The sequence below is a fragment of the Sitodiplosis mosellana genome, unplaced genomic scaffold (genome assembly GCF_009176505.1).
Source record: "Sitodiplosis mosellana isolate CC-2019 unplaced genomic scaffold, AAFC_SMos_1.0 Smas_scaffold_6181, whole genome shotgun sequence".
Taxonomy (NCBI): domain Eukaryota; kingdom Metazoa; phylum Arthropoda; class Insecta; order Diptera; family Cecidomyiidae; genus Sitodiplosis; species Sitodiplosis mosellana.
This window is the reverse complement of record NW_022601422.1, coordinates 4,922,356-4,943,443: the sequence shown is the minus strand read 5'-3', so window position 1 is coordinate 4,943,443 and position 21,088 is coordinate 4,922,356. Positions and strand designations below refer to the sequence as shown.

The following is a 21,088-nucleotide window of genomic DNA, read 5'->3' as shown; positions in this document are numbered from 1 at the left end:
GAGGTATCTGACCGATCATTTAAGAAGAATAATTTTCATTTAGTTCAAAAATGTTCAAGTATAACAACTGATAACGGAGATGTCAATGGGAAAAATGATTTCAAATGCTCAATCAATTGATTGGTAGGAGTTTTGTTTTTCTGTTCGAAAATGTTGCAGTGTTCATATTTGACAGTTGACCAAGGTCGTATAGTGAAATTGAAGTTTAATATTTCCAGAATAATTTCTTTTGTTGCGCGATAATTCTAGAAATGTGCGATAAGTTTCAGCGCCAACTTTATTCCAATCGAATATTCGAGAAATGTAACGTAATGTCTAGAATGAAAAATGAATGATGAAAGGAGCAGCGTTTAATGACAGAAAGAAAAGACCAAAAAAAAAATGTTGGTTAATATGATGCAATTGGTGGAATCCTTAGTAAAATTGAATGAAATGACAATGGAAAATTGGAAGCCTTGCATTCGAATTCGAAACACGCAAGGCGATTGGCATTACATGGAATGAGCGAAAGAGAGATAGAGCGAGTGAATGCTTTGCGTCAGTTGGCCGACCATGCCATTAATGTCAGAATCCAGTTGTTCAAAATACTCAGCCACACATACATCGATGTGGTACACGGTGTGTTGTATATTCTCAGTCGCTTTATACCGTCGTGTACCGCATTGGTTCGAATCGTATTCGCTGAATCTGTATTAGTGCATGATATTTGAGTTTTACGTATATTTTAAGCGAACGCACACACGAACCGGCATCTACTGATTCGGTTTTTGTGATTCGTACAGAAGCATCGAGAATGTATACGTAAAATACACACATTCGGCATTCTAGAAACTTCCTTACATGGGTATCTATTTTCAATGTTCAGCGCTCGGAATATATTCACACAGTCATAACTTGAAGTGAAGAACACGCGTCTAAAAGGTGTTTCATTCTTTGCGAGAAGAAAACGACACAAAATTTGTTTTATATTTTTTATTTGTTCTGAACAAAGCAACAATTTTATTTTCGAAGAAACTCTATTAATAAAATAGGTAACCGATTTCAAAGCAATTTGTTGTAAATTATTTTCATTGAATTTTCCGTGTGAAACGTTGAAATTTTTCTTGTTAAAATTTTGTGTGTTTCAAAACCGCAATGGTGTGATACACCGCGACACACAGAAAGTGAGAGAGGGAGAGAGAGAGAGAGAGAGAGAGAGAGAGAGAGAGAGAGAGAGAGAGAGAGAGAGAGCAAACAACTGACAGGAGGATATATTGAGTTGATCGAAGTATCAAAAAAAAAAATTCTGTGTCAGCATCAATTAATGAAATTTCAATCGAAAGAACGTGAGAAATTCGTGGTGACATTGAGCATTTTTGCTGTAAATCAGAAATTTATGCCATCAATTTGTGTGCAATTTAGTTATTTTCTTCATTGAATCGATTTGCATTCGATCGAGAGACTTTAAACTCTGTGTTCGCCTGCTTTAGTTTTGATTCAGAGTGCATAATTTTCCGGTAAATTGAGTGAACCAACAACGGAAGAAAAAAAAAATCAGTTTGATTGCTCTCGTCCACACATTTTACATTCAACTCATTTTATTTGGATACAATAATTGTTCTGGAATGCTAGATAAGGCTATCTAGATGGCAATTCACATCATTTCGCTAGTTTCCATTGTAATTAATCGTCGGTTTTTCATCCGTTTTGTTTCAGGGAAGAAGTTGTAGTGAACTCAGACACAAAAAAAAAACAGAAAAAATTCAATTGTCAAGATGTCAGTAATTGGAATCGATTTTGGTAATGAATCGTGTTTCATAGCAGCCGCTGTTTCGGGTGGCATCGAAACACTTGCCAACGACTACAGTTTGCGTGCAACACCGTAAGTATCCTGCATTCTTTCCATCATATTTATAAATTTGATGCAATTTTTGTGATAAAATTTATGACAATTGCAATTTCTGTTCGATGTGTTGTTTGCTCGTGTTTTTTTTCTATACCGTCAGAAATAATATGCCGTTGTTTGAAGGAAGTTGAGTGTTCAAAGTGTCCCATTTTCCGAATAAAAAAATCCATCGGTTTTTTTTTTCATTCATATGAATTTTGCGTAAATTAAACGCATTTATTGTTGTTGTTGTCATCGTTTTAAACGATTAAAGTGAACACACAACCGCAGGAACCTATAAAAAAAACTTTCCATGCGACAAATTGAAATAACCTCAAAATCCGTGTGAATCAATGGGAACAACGTTGTATATGTCAATTGATGTTAGAAGTTTTCTGAGCATGTCTCACGTGTACTGAAATAAATGAAAAATTGGAACTTTATGAAAAATAATTGAACCAGCCAGTGTGGAATTTTCAAGAAATTTCCCGAAATTCAAAGGCATCTCAGAACGCTACAGTGTTTGTGTGCGAAAGAGATAGCCGGCATTTGGATGTAACGTGTAAGAACGAAAGAGATGACAACAAGTAACGTTGTTCTCAACACATAAACCAAGTAGCACATGTACACGCGCACATTACCATTACATTCGATTTTGATCGCCATCAACATTTGAATAATTCTCTCAACTCTTTTTTTTTCATGTGCGCGCGGTCTCGCAACTATTTCTATTGAATTCGGTCACATTTTCGGGAAGTTTCTGTATGATTGCGGCTTTGTTTCTTTCCATCGCCTTAGTTTATATGGCAAACAAACAAATTGAAACATAGAAATGCGTTGTTATGTTGAATAATGCTGTTATGTTTACCCCGAAGAACGAATTGGAAATGCGAGCACAATGTGCCCATTGAATGAAAGTAGTTTTGTTTGGCTCATTTAAATATCAAGTTATACACAATAGCCAAATGAAGGATGCATACTTGATCGGCGAGCCAATTTTGGTATGCACTTTGGACGAAACGGTACGCGTACCGAATGCACGCATTGAAAATACAGCGAGACACTGTATATGTTGCATGGTATATGGTGCAGTAAAATGGCCATGAAGTCACTGGACTACATTATCATTTGTTGTCTTGACATTTTGACGCTATGAAAAAAAAAACGAGACAAAAAAAACGTCTCATTTGTCATCACAAAGAGAGCGAATTTCGAATGAAGAATGTTTCGGAATCGATGGGTTGTTTGTTTGCTTTGGCCGAAAGTAGCCAATTGCAAAAGCGCATGAAACGTATAAAATAGATGTCGTGATACATAGCACAAAGATTCTCTGGTGACGGCAACGGCAGCAACAACAGCAACAGCCCACATTCAATTCGTGTCTTTCGCTGTCTCTCGACAAAATCATGACGACACTCTCTTTCGCTTATTCATGCAACCGATGATCGTTGAACCTTTCGAAATTGCAAAAAAAGAAATTATGAGGCCGGCACAGCGATATTTTATTCTCACTATTTTTCCTGTCGACACAACAGCACATACACACATATACGAAGAACGAAGCGTGCACAACACAAAGCCGTTCTGATGTATTGAGCAGTTGCGATAAATTCGGTAATTTACACGAATGTGATGTGTGTCGGAGCCGCTGTTTCAATCACTGTTCAATGTATCGCTGCAAAATGAATCGAAATGAAGTAGGCGTATAACGCTCAGCACATGTTATTGCTCATCATATTCAAAATATACGCATTAACTACTCATAAATCATACACGGGCCGAATTTAAAGGAGAAAAAAATAGGAACCAATGAAAAAAAAAATGTGTATCGCCTTCTTAAATTTTGGTGTGCTCGATTTGTGTTCGATTCTTTGAGTCAATTCTCGGAATCAAAAGATAATCCAATAAACCATTTATCCCGTCTGAAGTACGCAGTAAACCATATCAAATTGTCTGATGTCTCATCGATTTTTCTGCCAACACAAGCGCAATTATTTCGAACGAAGAACAGACAAAACAAAATGCTACCAAATATGAGGCGTTCTTTGCGCGTACACAACACGAAAAACGATTATGGCTTTGTGCGGCCTGTTTCAGGCGGACATATACATCTGTTTCATATCTTCTATTGGGATGTTTCTATTGCATAAATTATTGTTAAGAGGATCAATATGGAATTTATCGATGGTGTTCAGTGTATTTGAGGCGCGCACTGTAAATATTAAATTATTCAATGACCATATTCCAAGTAAATGAATTCCAATTTAATTATGTGTGCGACGTGGCGAGAGAGTGAACGAGAATGTACAAATTGGTGACGAAATCATCTCCCCAAATCAAGCTACAATTAATTTACTGTATTTGTATATGGGTCTTGTGAGCGCGTCAATGAAAAACATTACGCTAAATTAGCATTGGAAATGCGAATGATTCTGATTGCTTATCACAGAAGTTGTATACCAAATTGACGGTTTATTTTTGGATTTTCGCTGATAATTAATGTTGTTTCTTTCTTCTTCTTCTTTCTGTTTCTGATTTACAGAGCATGCGTTGCATTTGCAGGCAAAAAGCGTATCTTGGGTGTTGCAGCCAAGAACCAACAAGTGACAAATATGAAAAATACCATCGGCAATTTCAAGCGTTTGTTGGGCCGTAAATTCAATGATCCACACATTCAGGATGATTTGAAAAGTTTGCCGTATCGCGTGGAACCGTTGCCAAACGGTGGCATTGGCATTCGTGTCAATTACATGGAACAAGAGCACGTATTCACTCCCGAACAAGTGACAGCCATGCTGTTTACAAAGCTAAAGGAAACCTGCGAAACGGCTCTGAAGAAACCAATGAAGGATTGCGTCATTACGGTTCCATCATTTTTCACCAGCGCCGAACGTTCCGCACTCATCGATGCAGCCCAAATTGCCGGACTTAATGTTTTACACTTGCTGAATGAAACAACCTCCGTGGCTCTGCTGTACGGTTTCTACAAGACCGATTTACCCGCACCCGAAGAGAAACCAACGAACGTTGTGTTTGTCGATTTTGGTCAATCGCAATTGCAAGTGGCCATCTGTGCGTACAACCGGGGCAAACTTCGAATGGTGAGCAGCGCTTGGGATCAAGTCGGTGGACGAAACATTGATGCCATTCTCGCCGAAGTGTTTGCCGAACAATTCCAAAAGAAGTACCGAATCAATGCACGTGGCAATCCACGTGCCTACTTGCGACTCATGACCGAAGTGGAAAAATTGAAGAAGCAAATGTCGGCGAATAGCACAAAATTACCATTGAACATCGACTGTTTCATCGATGAAATTGATGTCACATCAAGCATGTCCCGTACTGAAATGGAAGAACTCTGCGCCGAAATCTTCAAACGCATTGAAGTCACATGCAGAAAATGTCTACAGGATTCAGGTGAGTTCAGCCAACGTTATGATTATTGGGAAGGACATCGTTTTTAAGAAAGCTTTCCTAGCTCATTTTGACATCAGAAATAATTCTTCAGCACAAAAAATACTGACTGCCTCTCTGTATCTTTATCTCTCTCTCTCTCAATTCCCATTCAGGTTTGGCATCTGACGAAATTTCTGCCGTTGAAATCGTCGGCGGTAGCACCAGAATTCCAGCGGTGAAGGCGGTCATTGAACAAGTATTTGGAAAACCAATCAATACAACATTGAATCAGGATGAGGCTGTATCTCGTGGTGCTGCATTGCAATGCGCTATCTTGTCGCCAGCCGTTCGTGTGCATGACTTTGGTATCACAGATATTCAAAACTTTGCCGTTCGAATTGCCTGGGATCTCGAATCGAATAATCGTAGCGAAATGGAAGTGTTCAAACCGCATCATGAATTCCCATTCAGTCGTATGATTACATTACAACGCCGCGAACCACTTAGTCTTCAACTGTTCTATGCTGATCCGCATTTGCGTTCAGACCCATTCATTGGTAAGTTGACAGATATTTTTTTCTGTTTAGTTTCAGTCATTTCCGATTCGATTCGATTAGCGCAGCGTGTAATTGTCGAAAGAAAGAAAAAAAAAATACTAATCAACAATTCCCATTTCGATAGGCCGTTGGTATGTGAAAAATATTAAACCAACACCAACCGGCGAAGCGCAAGAGGTGAAAATCAAAGTTCGCATCAATTCAAATGGCGTCATTCAGTTGACAAGTGCTAATGTAGTGGATAAAAAACCGAAAGAAGAGACTCCCGTTGACAATGGAAATACTGAAACAAATAATATGGAAGTTAACCAAGAGGTAAGCACTATGTCACACTTCTAAATTTTTTTTTTTCGTGCTCTTTCTCTATCGTTGAGTTGCTTCTGTTTTTGCTTCTCATGAGATTTTCATTTTTGTTTAGAGTTTTGTTTGCCTATGTTCTGTTTCGTTGTCTAACCCCATTTGAATATGCATTCAAGCGACTGAATGTGCAAATGTATTTATTTACTAATTTTTCTTTAGTTTTTCATGTTATTAGTCTTCTCTGTTGTTCTTTTGGTTAAGCGATGGATTTCTATTTATCATTTGTTGTTAAGTGCATCAGATAGTTCCCTCAGTCGATACGGTGGGAAACTATTCAAATTTTAGTTTATTTGGTTTTTGTTGAATTAGCTTAGAAACAGAATTGTTGTGGGAATAGGGAACGGAACGAGTTGTCATAATGCATTGATTAAAAAACATCGAACAAAATGATTCGTTTGCTGACAGCACATTGTGGTTGATTGATTTTGATAATGAATTGATGTACACGAATTTGCCATCTCGCCATCATTCTCATCCACCATTCAGGCACTGAATGTTAAATACAATGTTCAGTTCACATGATGTGATACAAAATTCACAATCACGTCTCTCTTTCTATATCATAAAAATGAACCAAACCAAAATTTCATTTGTGTTTTCCCTCCTTTAAACCTAACTGCCGATACTCCTGCAATTGTAGACTTCAAATGACTAACAGCTCGCGCGCGCGTTGCAAGTCCACCACAGACCACACGACGACGACGTCATCAAAAAATAAATCTGGTTGACAAAACAACACACAAATCGTACAATTTTCTTTTTCTTTAGCCATAGCTCAGCTCCTTTTCTATTTGTTACTTCTTCTTCTTCACTTTTAGGGTGACTCGAATGACGATGCCAACGAATTACCACATCCTAACAATATACCACAATCACCCACATCTGCATCTGGTCAAGGTTGGACGCAACGTGTGAAAGGATGGTTTTCTTCGGTATGTTGGGTTTTTTACGTACCAATACGAAAACACATACAATACCACCACCACCACTGCAACCAAGCATTATGGCTCTCGATTCGTGTTGCTCACGAGAAATACGGCGCATTATGCTATTTCTCGATCTCTCTGTTTCTCTCTCAATCACTCTCTTTCATTCGTTCCTCACAAAATCCGACCACTTCGGGCAATTATCAATTGATACTCGCAACATTCAAGCGTGTACAACAGATACAACAACAACAAAAATCAATGCATTTGACGACAGTTTTGTGTTTAATTTGTTTGATGGCTGTTTGATAGAGCTTCTTTTCTAATTTGGGTTTTATTCGTAGGAACAATTTCTTGCAATAGGCATTAGTTTTTAAGTTGGCTTGCATACTCGATACCAATCCCATTCAGTTCACATTCAAGTTGTATATGTACTAACGAAATTTATCCATTTTTCATTTGCAGGGCGATGATAACAAAAAGGGTAAAAAGAAGAAGTCGGCTGATTTAGTTGAACTTCCATTCGACTCTGAATTGCCATGCTATACAGAGGATCAACTACAAAAATACCGCGATGAAGAGGTGAGTTTTCGAATTGTTTAAGTAAATTGAACTGTAAACGAAAAAAAAAAAATTCAGACAAAAGCATGAAATAAAACAAATTAAAGTCATTTTTTGCGCAATACTAGTATTAAAAAAAAAACTGAAAATAAATTGATCACCGTTACTAATCTACATGCTATTTTGTCCAACAGGCTGGTATGATTGGTAATGATGAGAAGGAGAAGGATCGTGTCGATGCACGTAATGCATTGGAAGAGTATGTGTATGATATGCGTGAGAAATTAGGCGAAGAGGGTGCATTGTCAACGTACATTGAGACCAATCAACGACAAAATATCTGCCAACAACTGAACGACCTCGAGAATTGGCTGTACGAAGATGGTGAAGATTGTGAAAATGAAATCTATCGATCGAAATTGTCGGATTTACACAAGCAAACCGATCCAATCAAGGCGCGTAGTTTTGAATACGAAAATCAACCGAATGCATTTAACGATTTGGGTCATGCTGTGCAAATGGCGCGCAAATCAATCAACGAATTCCGAACGAACACCGTTAAATATGATCACATTACGGAGGTGGAAATCATAAATGTCACCGAGGCCACCGATCGTGCACAGCGTTGGCTTGAGGAGAACAGTGGCCGTGTGGCGAATTCATCGAAAACAGCCGAACCACCCGTTCGAGTTAGTGACATTCGTAACGAATTGAATACATTGACCGCAAGCGTAAATAGCGTAGTGAATCGACCAAAACCAAAGGCACCAACACCACCGGCCTCAAATAATGGAACTGCCAATAGCGAGGGTCAGCAAATGGAACAGGAGGCGAAAAATACCGCCGCCGGCGCTGGCGCTGAAGAAGACAAAATGGATGTGGAATAAAAGCGAAAGAGCCGATTCTTGGCGGCAATGCATGTAATGCAACGCGTTTTACTATGCATGCCGCGTAAACAATCAATGCTTAGGGAAGAGTAGTTTATGAATTAAAACAACAACTGAACACACACACACACACACAAATTAAGAAAAGAAATTCTAATAAAATTAAGAAACTACACAGTGGCGATAAATTGGAGTATGAAATTTAGTAATGAACAACATGAAAAACAAAAACAAAACAAAAAACAATAATTTAATATTGACATAATTGCTATATTCTAATAGTTCTTATTTAAATTCTTTTTTTAAATGATGATGGATATAGTTAAAAAGCAAACGAACGAACGAGTGAATTTTCAATGGCAAAATGATGGTAACAAACCATGGCTGACATTTTGATTGTTTGTGATAGCGAGCAAGTAAATCCCTTCAGATGCAATTCTGAACACATGAAGAAAAAAAAACCAGAAGATAAGAAATTGTTAAAATCAAACACTCAAACGGTCGCTGTAAAATACATCGAATCAATACAAATCACATCTTTTTCTACCATTTCTTTACTTAATATGAAACTCATACATTATGGATTAATGATGAAACGGGTGGTTTTACAGCGATTGTTTATGTGCAACAGAATGTGGAAACAGTACTGTATATCGAAACCATTATTTATTCTGCTGTTCATCAATAGGTTTCTCATTAAAAAAAAAAATTAACGAAGAAAAAACAAAGATGAACATTTATAAACGGCTAGAGCCTACAGAATTTGCTGATATTTGTATGACAATGTGAATTATTGATTCCCCTTTTTAGCAACATCAACTAGCGATAACATGGATAAAAGAGCTTAATTGCTTCGTGTTATTTTCTTCATATATTAAGTTCCATTAATAAATCTTCTTTTTTTTATTTGTGAGAATTTAAATGTTAACTCAACAGACTCATCCAATGAAATTTTTCAAAAATGTTGCACCCATTCTTAAGCCAATGTTCACCAATTAATCTCTATTTACAAGTGTGTACTTTTATCCCAATATACTTAACACACACACACTCTCTCTCTCTCTCTCTCTTTCTCGAAAACCTATAACGCTAGATCGAAACGAAAACATACATACAATTTTACATTTTCGTCACATTGAGACAGTGCAAATAGAACAAATAAAGTACCCCGATTCAAAGATCGCTTTCGTCAAAATTTCTGTTACGTTGTTGTTATTGATGTCATTTCACTTTTCCGCCACACGGCTAAACAAAAAAAGAACACACTAAAAATGCTTGAGTGTTGCGAGAAAGATCAGATTTTTTTCCGGTAACACCTTGGTGATGTAAAACTGAGAGAAAAAAACATAATAAAGTAAATAAATTAATTAAATTAAAAAAAAACAACAAAAATAAGATAAAAAAGTGGTTTTCTTTTCAATCATACATAAAATACATGCAATTCACACAAAGTGTTAGGCGCCTAATAACTGATTATATGCATTTTTTTGCACAGCTACCAGGACTGGTATTCTATGCTAATCCGCAACAATTGTTCGGAATCGTTTTTTCAATATGTAAAACTATATTGGAGTGAAAGAGATTCCACTGAAGGTGTCAAAATGTTATTTCAAATTGTTTTATAATGGCCCATCGGTTGTGATGTGCCCATCGGATTTGACTTGTACATATCTGTCTCTGCAAAATGGATTTCGTGGCCTTCACTTTCGTTTTTCAAAGAGGCGTCAGGGAAAAACGATGCGTCAGCCCATTGTACTTCACGACAGAACTCTTTAAATCCCGTGTGATAACCACCTGGAATTCTCTATCAAACATGTATTTCTGTTTAACGAGACGATCTAAGGTGCATCTAAAATGTTCCAGAATAATGGCCCAGTAAAATAATCAAAACAAAGAGAGAGAAATTTTATTCAAAATGTATGCATAATTTTGTTAAATTTTATTTTCGTTTTGTCGCATAATTTTTGCGGTCATCTATGTTCAGTCCTCACAAAAATCAATGGCACACAAAGTCAATAAGAAACAAACATTCATCTATTTTGTCATTTGACGACTCAAAGTTGGAATTTTTTTTTTTATCGATAGTTTGTAAATGGAATCAAATCTGCCACAACATTTAAAATTCATTTGCGATTGTAATGGTTTTGCATAAAATTTTTCACGCTTTTTTTGTTCCCATGTTTCGCAAGGAGCTCTACCATTTTTACTTCGTATTGAAGTTTTGCCAAACGTTCATCGCGTTTTGCCAAACGTTCATCGCGTTTATATCGATTGTAGTTATCGAAATAATCCAGAAACTGTTTTGCGGTTCGGTCACTCATCGTCGTATTTTTAAAGACTGATAATATTTGACGAGTACAGGGTGAGTAGACTTCAACGATTGATGATGTTGAATAACCTAAAAAATATATAATTTGATTACATTTCATTCTTCAATAATATCACTACAAAAAAACCTAAACTTAAATTATTGGAGATGTCAAGTGTTTGCCCGTTTATTTACATTTTTCAGTGATTCGTTACACTTACCAGTTGAATCTCGTCTTCCCTTTGATGAATTTCCCCCACTTCCACATCTATTTCGTTTAGTGCGTGGAACTGAATCTAAGGTGGAAATGCGTATCGTTTTACATGAAATCGAACAAAAAATATCTTGATTCGTTCCACTTACCAATTGATTGGCATTTTTTGTTCGACTGATCGCCATTGTTTCCATTTCCGCCTGAATTGGTAGGAGACACAATACCTAAAGTGAAAATAGATAACATTTTTATCATATTTTTCAGCAAAGAAACGATGAAAAAATTTGACGAAATTCAGCCAAATAGCCCGGATCGAAATAGCACTGAAATGCTGGAAATTGGCTTAGAAGTGTAAAATAAATTCGCTCTGACTACTCATATGTCCACTTAAGCCCAATAACGATTCTGATGGTGATATTAATGGTTGTTGCGGTATCTCAATGTCATCCATCATTTGTGCTACTATTTGCGTGATTTTATCATCAGATTTACAGTCTATATAGTGTAAAAAACATGTAAAAAAATTTGCCCAAAAATATGTAACACGAATAAAATGGACAAATATATTTATTTACCAAAAAATTCCATTTTATGTTTTTGAATGTGTATCCTCTCTTCCCCAATCACAACTGTTTGCCGAAAAAAATTTCATTACAAAAATGTACCGTTTTCCTGATCTGCTTTTTTGTTCACCAACACAAAATAAAGCAGAAATTTGTTTTGATGATGTTTGGATAGCATGGTTGACTGTAGTATTAGATTTGTATTCTAGTACTATTCATACGGACACCGTTCGTGATATTTAAATTTCAATTTTCAATGGAAAACAACTTGTTTTAAACAAGTAATCATTTAATTGAGGTAATTAAATTGTTTTTATTAGTTGGCTGCTTTAAAAATGTACCATAATCACCTTTATCTATCTTGTCTAGCGCTCCAAGTCCGGCGCCACAAGCGTACATTGTTCATCTCTCTTGTGCTACTACCGCAAAGCGATATTTTGTTCAGAAGTATTGCATGTGTCAAGTCAGGCTACACAATTCAGTTTGAATACACTTGAGTTGGTCGAGTGTGTTTGTAATTGTGTGTGTTTGGTTTAACATCCGTGCATTTGTGTGGATGAATGCTCTCTGTCTCGTTTACTCCGTTGGTTTCGAGTTGACAGTGTGTTGTTGTCATTGTTGGCATTGTCTTCTGTTTTTGTGTATCTCAATTCACACAAAAAAAAAGTATTTCGTTCGTGTATATTTATTTCTTTTTTTCCATCATCATTTGAATTTTGTTGCGAAACGTCAAGCGCCAAGTAACAGAGTACACGCAATTTTTGCACAGCCACCAGTGAAGTAACCAAAACAAAGAGAAGAAAAATAGAAGAAAATCCAATCGTACACACAATTTTGTTATTGTTGTTTATTTTTTCTCGTCTTAATTTCTGTTTTGTCGCAACATATTCGTATGTGTTTGCAGAGTCTTGACTTCTGTTTCGTTTACAAACAGCAAAGTCAATAGCCAACACATTTTTTTTCCCTGTTTCCATCAACGAATTCATTTTGTGATTCGATTTCAATCGAATTGTATTTAGAAATAAAAACCAAGTGGAGTGTTTTGGATTCGTACCAAACGAACGATAAAAAATAAACAATAATTCCGTGGAAGTGTAGACATTGTGTATTTGTGTATGTGTTTGGAATGAAATCATTCACGTTTCGACCTTTTACCTTTAAAATTCGATGCCGTTGCTATACAAAGTTGACAAAGCAAAACTAGTTTTTTTTTCTCTCTCGTGCGCGCTTCATTTCGGTGAACTGATCACTTTGTAGCAAAGAAGAGAGCATTTTTTTTTTCGTGTGCAAAAACTAATCTAGATGTGCCACTCAATAGTGATTAAAAATTGATTGATACCGTGAAAAAAAAAATTGTGAAATTGTGCGCAAAACACTAGAGTGGATACTTACGGAAATTTACGAAATTCCAATATTATCAATTGCAATAATAAACAGCAACCACACACATAGCAACGAACGATGTCTGAATCATATGGTAAATTTATAAATAGGAAATTTGTGGTGATTCCTTTGTAAAGCTATTGCAAATCGAAATTACAGCACGTTTTTTCTTGCCTAATCTCCTCTATCCCTCTTTCTCTCTCTCTCTCCCTTTATCCACCTGTGTTCTGCTGAAATGGACACGAACAAAATAAAATTGTGACATGAAACAGCGAACCGAATTGTTTAGCGAGCATAAAATCAGCAAATCCGTTAGGTTTGTGTTTGGCCTCAAATGGAAGTGAAATGAAAAGTCTATTGCATTCGTTCATTTCTGGTTTGGAGAACGACACACGAAAATAGAAAGAAAAAAAAGAAAAACGCAATTTCGAACACGTATATCTGATACGGCGGGTGAGTCAGGGCATTGCAAACAGCCGTTAGACAAGTTCGCTGTGCACAAATACACTTTTAATGAAAGAGAACTTTATTGTATCGTACTTTTTTTTGCCCATGTTCGATATACCGCGAACAATACACACGGCTGTGCTACTGTGTGTGTGTGTGTACGCGCGAGCGGTCGCAATGTTTTGTGCACTTGTTTCGGTCGCATGCTATGTTTTTTTTCTCGTCTCTCAATTTGTTCGCTGTTCAATCACTGTTTACAAACTGTATGCAATAGAAATTCATGAAATGCCATGATTAGATTAGTTGAAAATATGCTGAATTCAATCTTGTTAGTCTCGGCAAACTACACCTCAATGTTTTGGAATTGACGTTCTTCTTTTTTTACATGCAGACGCATTAATATCAAATTCTGACGAGTTAATTTCTTAACGTTGTTTTTTCTCCTTCTTTTGTTTCGTTTCGTTTCATCGCTTCATCATCATTGGCGGTTGTTCTCGCTCATTCGATGCCGATATCGATGTGGTTGTGAATGATGGCTGAACAGATTATTTATTTAAATTTCTGATAATTGGCAGTGCGGGCTCCGGAAAAAGCTGCCTACTACACCATTTCATCGAGAATAAATGTAAATATTGAATTGATGTCTATGGAATAGACTCGTTCGAGTGTTGTTTGCATGAACAAATCCATTTTAAACATTTTTATTCGGTTAATTTGCAGTCAAAGAAGACAGTTCGCATACGATAGGCGTTGAGTTTGGTTCGCGCATTGTTAATGTGGGTGGATCTGTTGTCAAATTACAAATATGGTAAATTGAATCATTTCTTGACTTGATACTTTATCGCAGTTGGTCTAATCTAATCCAATATACATATGTTCATTATATTCCATAGGGATACTGCGGGTCAAGACAGATTTCGAAGTGGTAAGCAATGAATAAAAATGAATTTAGCTAATAAATTAACGCATTTACTTTGTCAATGCAATCAATGCACACTCACTAATTCTCGATTCGTTTCATTCCAACACAGTGACTCGATCGTATTATCGCGGAGCGGCTGGTGCGTTACTTGTGTACGATACAACATCACGTGATAGCTTCAATGCGCTATCGGCATGGTTGAATGATGCTCGAACGTTGGCCAGTCCAAATATTGTCATTTTACTGGTGGGCAATAAACGTGATTTGGAAGAAGCACGGGCCGTCACATTCCTTGAGGCAAGCAATTTTGCCCAAGAGAATGAGCTCATTTTCCTAGAAACCAGCGCCAAGACGGGTGACAACGTCGAAGAAGCCTTTTTAAGATGTTCAAAGAGTATTCTCGCTAAAATCGAAACCGGTGAATTGGATCCAGAACGCACTGGTAGCGGAATACAGTACGGCGATGCTGCTCTCCGAAATATTCAGCTCAAACAGAGAAATTCATCACGAACGAGCCCGTCTGATTGCAGATGTGGACTATAATCATAGGCATAAGGAACTGAATCTTAAAACAGAAAACAGAAAAAAATTTGAAATTTCAGAAACTTTATAAAAAAAAAAAGAGAAAACGAATGCACTAAAATCGTGTCAAACTGCTGAATTTACGGGCCAAGGAAAAATGGACATTTTTAACTTTATTTTTTTTTCGATTGGGTGAAATTTTTTTATTTGTTTGAAAAAAAAAATGTATTTAATATATCCAATCTATCGGGTCAGTCGTTAAGAATTGATTGATACGTAGAATGCGGTATTTTAAGTCTCTCTCTTATTTTTTTTTTTAACATTTTAAACCCGTTTTCATTGTCCATTTTGTCCGTTGCCAGTCAATTTACTGAATGATTCACAAATATTTTGTAATACAGGATAAGGGATGTTAAACAGAATTCCATAAGATAGATTTGCACCAGAGGATAAAACAAAGTATATATATATCATATAATGAGAGCGTAGGTCGTGTCTATTTTCATTTGAACAATATCAACATTCGTTTCACACGTCTTCAAAAGAGACAGACAAACGAAAAGAGGGAAACAAAGACAGTGGAAAAGTTTGAAATGAAATTGAAAATTGTTCTGATGGAAATGTTGGCAAGAGAATGGGTTGAAATTATCACATAAAATTTTCCTTGTTTAAATCTCTATGTTCTTTTTCTTTCACTAAAAGTGGCCTTAAATTACTTTCTTTTCTTCCTTTTTCTTTTTGGGCAAAGAGAGAAAGAAAAAAAAAATCAAAAATATAATGAAAATTGTATTTGCTACCAAATAATTTCTATTCTCTCTTCTTTACAACCAAATTCGGCTTTGAACAATCGATAATTATATGTTAAACAAAAAAAAAATATCTTATTTTGCTGGAGAGTTTCGCCTCACCTATTGTTTACCCTCAATAAAAATCGTGCACTTGCACATTTGAAAAAAACCGTAATGGTAAACAGGTTTGTTTGTTTGATTCATTTGAAGGTGCTAACAATGTGACAAGTGACTGCTAATGAGGCGAGAATGTTCCAAAAAGTGATTTTTTTTTAAATATAAATAAACAACAAGTGCATGCACACGCTTTAGGCGAATTTTATGGTCAATAATTAAAATCATACATAAAATGACTGTTGGCAAAATCAACAACATTAAAGTGGCATCGTTGGTATAAAATTGTTTCGCTTGTTTTCTCCTCTCTTCAAATTAATCAATAAATAAATGGAAAATAAAAATAATTGATTCCATTAAGTGGCGTTCAAGGCGGTGTACAAGTACATTGTACAATTGAATTCGCATGACTCATTAATTTTTCGAAAGGGAAAATTTGCAGTGAAAAAAACAAACAGCGTACACCAATTGAAATTCAATGAAAATTATTTTCGTGTGTTATTTCCACACACACATGCGTTCCATCTCGTGAGCAACCAACGAACCATCGTCGTCATTGTATTGTGAGCTAACCACCGTGTGTTTGACATTTCGCTGTGTGTTCGAATGCGTATTGACGTTCGGTCGGTCGGTTTTGACACGTCGTTTGTTTCGTTTGCCTTTCTTTTTGAAACAGTACACAGCCGTGTGTCGTATACACAGCAAAACGATTCCTAGCTACATTCGTACATATCTTGCAAATAGCCCTTTGCATTGCTACACACGTTCGCTTCTGTATTCATTCGGTGCATCAGCATTATAGATTGAGCGATCGCTAAAAAAATTTTATTGTGCCACAAACTACAACGACCGAACAAAAAAGAAAAGAAAAACAACGCGTTCTTTTCAACGCTTTTGTGACAAATGCTGCGAAATATTTTTGCTGATTGTGTATCATTGTCCGTTACTTGAAAAAGTTGATGAGGTGTTTTATTCCAACATGTTTTGCATTTTGAATTAAATCAAAACAATACATTTGTGAAGAAGTCTTTTTTAGTTTCATAAAAGTGACACACGCGAAAGAAGAAAAAAACAGACAAACAAAAGAAGAGCAACATTTATCGCACCACATAACAACTGTACAGAGTTCAATTAAAAACATCATAACATTCCAAGACAATTTTATCGATGTGCAAACGTTGGAAGAGGCAAGATCGAATGTAAAAAGAAGGCACAACGCACTCGATACGAATCTGGTCGATTTTTTTTTTGTTTCAAACGATGACACGGTGTTATCATGCAGAGGATGTTCTTCGTTGTCTTCGATAAATGCGTTTAATTGTGTTAGGTGGATTCGAATTTTGATATTAATCGGTTTTTATTATTTTTACATTACAATTCGATCAAATCCAGATCTTTTTCTTTGTGTTAAATTCCCAATTGCAACTGCCATTTGATGTGATTTTATTTTTGGTTGAATCGTGATTGAAGGAACACTGAATTTTGAAAGAAACGACTTGACACACATACACATCATAAATCAGTTGATGTTATCTACTCAGGGCATCATTGTGGCAACCGAAAACAAAGAGAAGTTTAGTGTGTTGAGATAAACGCTAGTTAGTTTCGTATATCGCACATCGTACACATATCAATAAAGGTTAAGCAGTCACAAAGGCGAAAGTACGCACGTACGCACGATGGAGGAAACCTTTATGTTAATTTTACTCACGATTGTTATGTTGATCGGGTCATATTTGGCTGGCAGTATACCGCTCGTTGTACATTTATCCGATGAAAAATTGAAAGTGGTTACTGTTTTTGGTGCCGGTTTACTTGTCGGAACTGCCTTGACTGTGATCATTCCCGAGGGAATACGTGCGCTGTACAGTAGCGATGTACAACATCTAATTGTGTCATCGCAATCGCCAAACAATGGAAAAACACCCGAACACAATCACGACGACGATGAACCAGAACATTCGGCCACAATTGGTTTGTCATTGGTATTGGGCTTTATCTTCATGATGATCGTCGATCAAATCTCATCGCGACGCAACAAGGATAGCTACGGTTCGGATCGCAATAGTACAGCAACAATTGGTTTAGTGGTTCATGCGGCCGCTGATGGTGTTGCACTCGGAGCCGCAGCAACGACCAGCCATCAAGACGTTGAGATGATTGTGTTTTTGGCCATTATGTTACACAAAGCACCCGCCGCTTTTGGACTTGTTAGTTTTCTACTGCACGAAGGAATCGATAGGTAATTATTTATAGATTTCGGATTTTTTTTTCCCTTTGACATTTAGTTTCGTTCGTGATCTAATCAAAATAAATCCGAAACAAAAAAAAAATTAATATTTAATTTCCGCATTTTTTTTTATAGAAATAGAATACGACGACATTTGGCCATTTTCTCACTGTCAGCCCCATTGCTCACCATTCTCACATACTTTGGCATTGGACAAGAGCAGAAAGAGACGCTTAACTCGGTGAATGCAACCGGTATTGCGATGTTATTTTCGGCGGGCACGTTTTTGTACGTCGCAACCGTGCATGTTTTACCCGAATTGACCACAGCCGGTGCACATGGTCATGCGCCACCAACCTATAGTCATTTGGAATCACCGCAAATGCCAACGCCAAAAGGATTTACAGGACTTAAAAACAGTGAACTAGCCATTCTAATCGTTGGAGCACTGGCACCGCTGCTACTAACAATGGGTCATCATCATTAGAGCAACACAAACACACCCACACTCCTACATACATCCCTCGCGCGATTCATAATAAATTATTTAACAAAGACAAGATGTAAACATATTTTATTCCGTTTATTTAATGCGTATTGCAATAGATAAGACAAATGTTTTTCTCTTTTTGTTTCTGTAAATGACTGTAAAAAAAAGAGATAAAGAAAAAACGATGATGAAGAAGAAGAAGAAGTGGATAAGAAGATAAACGAAACGAAACGAATGAATTTGAACAATGACTGCTGTAAAGATAAAATGAATTGAAAAATGCGAAATAAATTAAAAAACAAACTATTGAAATTAGGCGAATCAAAGTGACCGACTGTGCGTTTCATTGTATTTGAATTTGTATAGGTGGATGAAGACAATGGGCTGGCCTGGAAATCAGTTGAATGGCATTGAGTTTACGAACAATTCTTACCAAATGTGCGTGCTCAATCGGATGATTGAAACACATTTTTGCTGGGAGATAGTATTTCAAATGATGCCAAATCAATCCTAATCAAATAAAATTTCGATTCGACATTCACATCGACTCAACATTTAGCTGGTGTACCCAACAACTCGTCCCATTTTCAAATGCTAATGAAATCCTTGAGACAAAAATAAATCAAAGAAGAATAAAAACTACGGAATTTCATGTATTTTCTTCGCTTTTTTTTACTTTCTTCGTTAATTGTTTTTTTTTTGTTGTTCTTTAAATAAAGCAATATTTAAATGAGAAATTTTTCCCATTTTCAAAAGAAAAATCTACATACAAAAAGAAAACAATAACAAATTCAGGTTCGCTCTTGTGCCGTACATCGCTCACCCTCTTGGGTTTATCTACAGCGCACACAGCGATGTACCGTACAAGAATGGCGCGAAATTGTTAAACGGTTTTATCTCCAATGAGTCAAAGTGAATTTGAAAGATAATAATTTTTTTTTGTTTTTTTTTCTTTACTTTTTCCGTTGATAAGAGCAAAATATATTTGTCTAAATGTTTTTTGTTTGTTTATATATAAGTTGAAAATGAGCGCAAATTAAAGAGAAAATTGGTTAATCATTAACTATAAATCCATGGGGTAGTGTGTTTCTCGCCAAAAGAAAGACAAAAACAGATAATTTTCAAGGGGAGGGGGGGTAACGTATAATAAGTATTTCAATAAACAAAAATGAAAAGTAAAGAAGAAAAATTATTTAAAAGTAGTTAACTCTAAATGTCTATTATTAACACTTCTTTGCTTGCATGATTCGATCTTTGTCTTCATTTTTTTTTATATCTTCACATTTATTTTCATCGTTATTCTTATCAAATTATGTCGAAATTTACAAGTAATATTCATTTGTTGTAGTTATTCTTCTTTTTTTTTTTGCTGGGAACATATGCAACATTTTCATTCCCAAATCGAAAATTTCATTTGTATTTGTATCAATTCTGTGTTGTTTTTTGTTCTAAAATTTCGATAGATGACTGATTATCGATAGTAAAACTTATGGAGAAAAAAACGATCAAGGCAAATATGGTTGCGATGCGGAAGAGAAGAAAAAATCATGAACATCCGATAAAAGGAAAATAATGATGCTATTCTGTGATCGCCATCATGGAGGAGGTCATGTGTGTGAGAGAATAAATTTTTTTAACAATTTCTCCACGCACAATTTGTTTTTCTTTACAAAAATACTATTTGTGTTTGTTATGGAAATTCAAACAAATATTTTGAAATTTTTTGTTATTTTGAAATTTAAAAAAAAAACGAATTTAACCGTAGCAATGATGTTAATTTTTTCGGTTGATATTTTGAAAAAAAAAAAAAAATCAAATTTTCTTCGAAAAACACGCGAAAACATTGGAATTCGGCGACTGTTTCTATTTTTTATATAAATTTGTTTTTAGCTCTTCTGTGTTCTCTTTTTTTCTTTCAAATCCCGAAATGTAAGTGAATAAAAAATGAATAGTGTAATCTTCTATGCAGCTGGAAGAGATGTGAAAAGAAAAATTATTGATTTTTGTTGTTGTTGTTTGTTGATAATGGAAAAAAAAAATAATGTAAGACAAAGCACTGTACCTTGCACAAGTCACTCAATTCGAGTGCAAGCGCTTGTTCCATTTTTCAATACATCTCTATCATTTCCTTCCGATTCGAATTCAAGAGTCTCACTAAATTGATTTATATTGAAACATTTGATTGTTTGATTCATTCATTCATTCATTGATGCGTTTGTGTGTTTGGGGTAGGGCGTGTGTGTAATAAGTCTTGAATTCGGTTTTTTTTTTCGACCTACCTTACATAACAACTTTTAGCCCTCGGTAATGTCTTATTTGCAAAATTTGTGTTTTTTCTCACATAAAAAAAAATGATAAATAACATAACTAAAAACTTAAAACGATAGATTTTGCGATATTTTTTCATGTTTTTTTTTTTTGATTCAAAAGTAGCAAATCAAAATGGATATTGAAATGTATTGATTTCTATTTTGTGAATATTAATATTGCTGCCTGATTTGTAGACATAGACTGCCGAAGATGATTATTACAATCACCACCCATGATGTTCAAATC

At 35.8% G+C, this 21,088-nt stretch overlaps 5 protein-coding genes across 9 annotated transcripts in view; 3 read left to right on the top strand and 2 right to left on the bottom strand.

Annotated features, from left to right (window-relative positions):
• Positions 1–21,088, bottom strand: part of LOC129576375 (cytochrome b-c1 complex subunit 8) — a 250,305-nt gene that overhangs the window by 10,024 nt on the left and 219,193 nt on the right. The window lies entirely within an intron of this gene.
• On the top strand, positions 579–9,473 carry LOC129576366 (heat shock 70 kDa protein 4). 5 transcript variants are annotated; one of them, XM_055461345.1, is made up of 8 exons: positions 695–1,031; positions 1,696–1,861; positions 4,407–5,281; positions 5,434–5,817; positions 5,942–6,132; positions 6,996–7,109; positions 7,569–7,685; positions 7,859–9,473. In XM_055461345.1, the coding sequence occupies exons 2-8, from the start codon at positions 1,755–1,757 to the stop codon at positions 8,549–8,551; spliced, it is 2,481 nt and encodes an 826-aa protein (XP_055317320.1). In that variant the 5' UTR covers positions 695–1,031; positions 1,696–1,754; the 3' UTR covers positions 8,552–9,473. The 5 variants fall into 5 exon arrangements, with proteins under 5 accessions (XP_055317322.1, XP_055317320.1, XP_055317321.1 ...); XM_055461346.1 differs by having other exon boundaries at positions 811–1,496; XM_055461347.1 differs by lacking the exon at positions 6,996–7,109 and having other exon boundaries at positions 579–1,031.
• On the bottom strand, positions 10,456–12,130 carry LOC129576373 (uncharacterized). Its single transcript, XM_055461360.1, has 5 exons — positions 11,649–12,130; positions 11,446–11,568; positions 11,223–11,297; positions 11,081–11,155; positions 10,456–10,949 (listed from the first exon to the last, which is right to left on the bottom strand). Exons 1-5 carry the CDS (start codon positions 11,659–11,661, stop codon positions 10,675–10,677), a joined length of 561 nt encoding a protein of 186 aa, XP_055317335.1. The 5' UTR covers positions 11,662–12,130; the 3' UTR covers positions 10,456–10,674.
• LOC129576372 (ras-related protein Rab-4B) lies at positions 12,122–15,880 on the top strand. Its single transcript, XM_055461358.1, has 5 exons — positions 12,122–13,113; positions 14,011–14,091; positions 14,187–14,274; positions 14,360–14,391; positions 14,498–15,880. The coding sequence occupies exons 1-5, from the start codon at positions 13,098–13,100 to the stop codon at positions 14,929–14,931; spliced, it is 651 nt and encodes a 216-aa protein (XP_055317333.1). The 5' UTR covers positions 12,122–13,097; the 3' UTR covers positions 14,932–15,880.
• On the top strand, positions 16,044–18,862 carry LOC129576371 (zinc transporter ZIP9). The gene is made up of 2 exons (XM_055461357.1): positions 16,044–18,054; positions 18,178–18,862. The coding sequence occupies exons 1-2, from the start codon at positions 17,492–17,494 to the stop codon at positions 18,527–18,529; spliced, it is 915 nt and encodes a 304-aa protein (XP_055317332.1). The 5' UTR covers positions 16,044–17,491; the 3' UTR covers positions 18,530–18,862.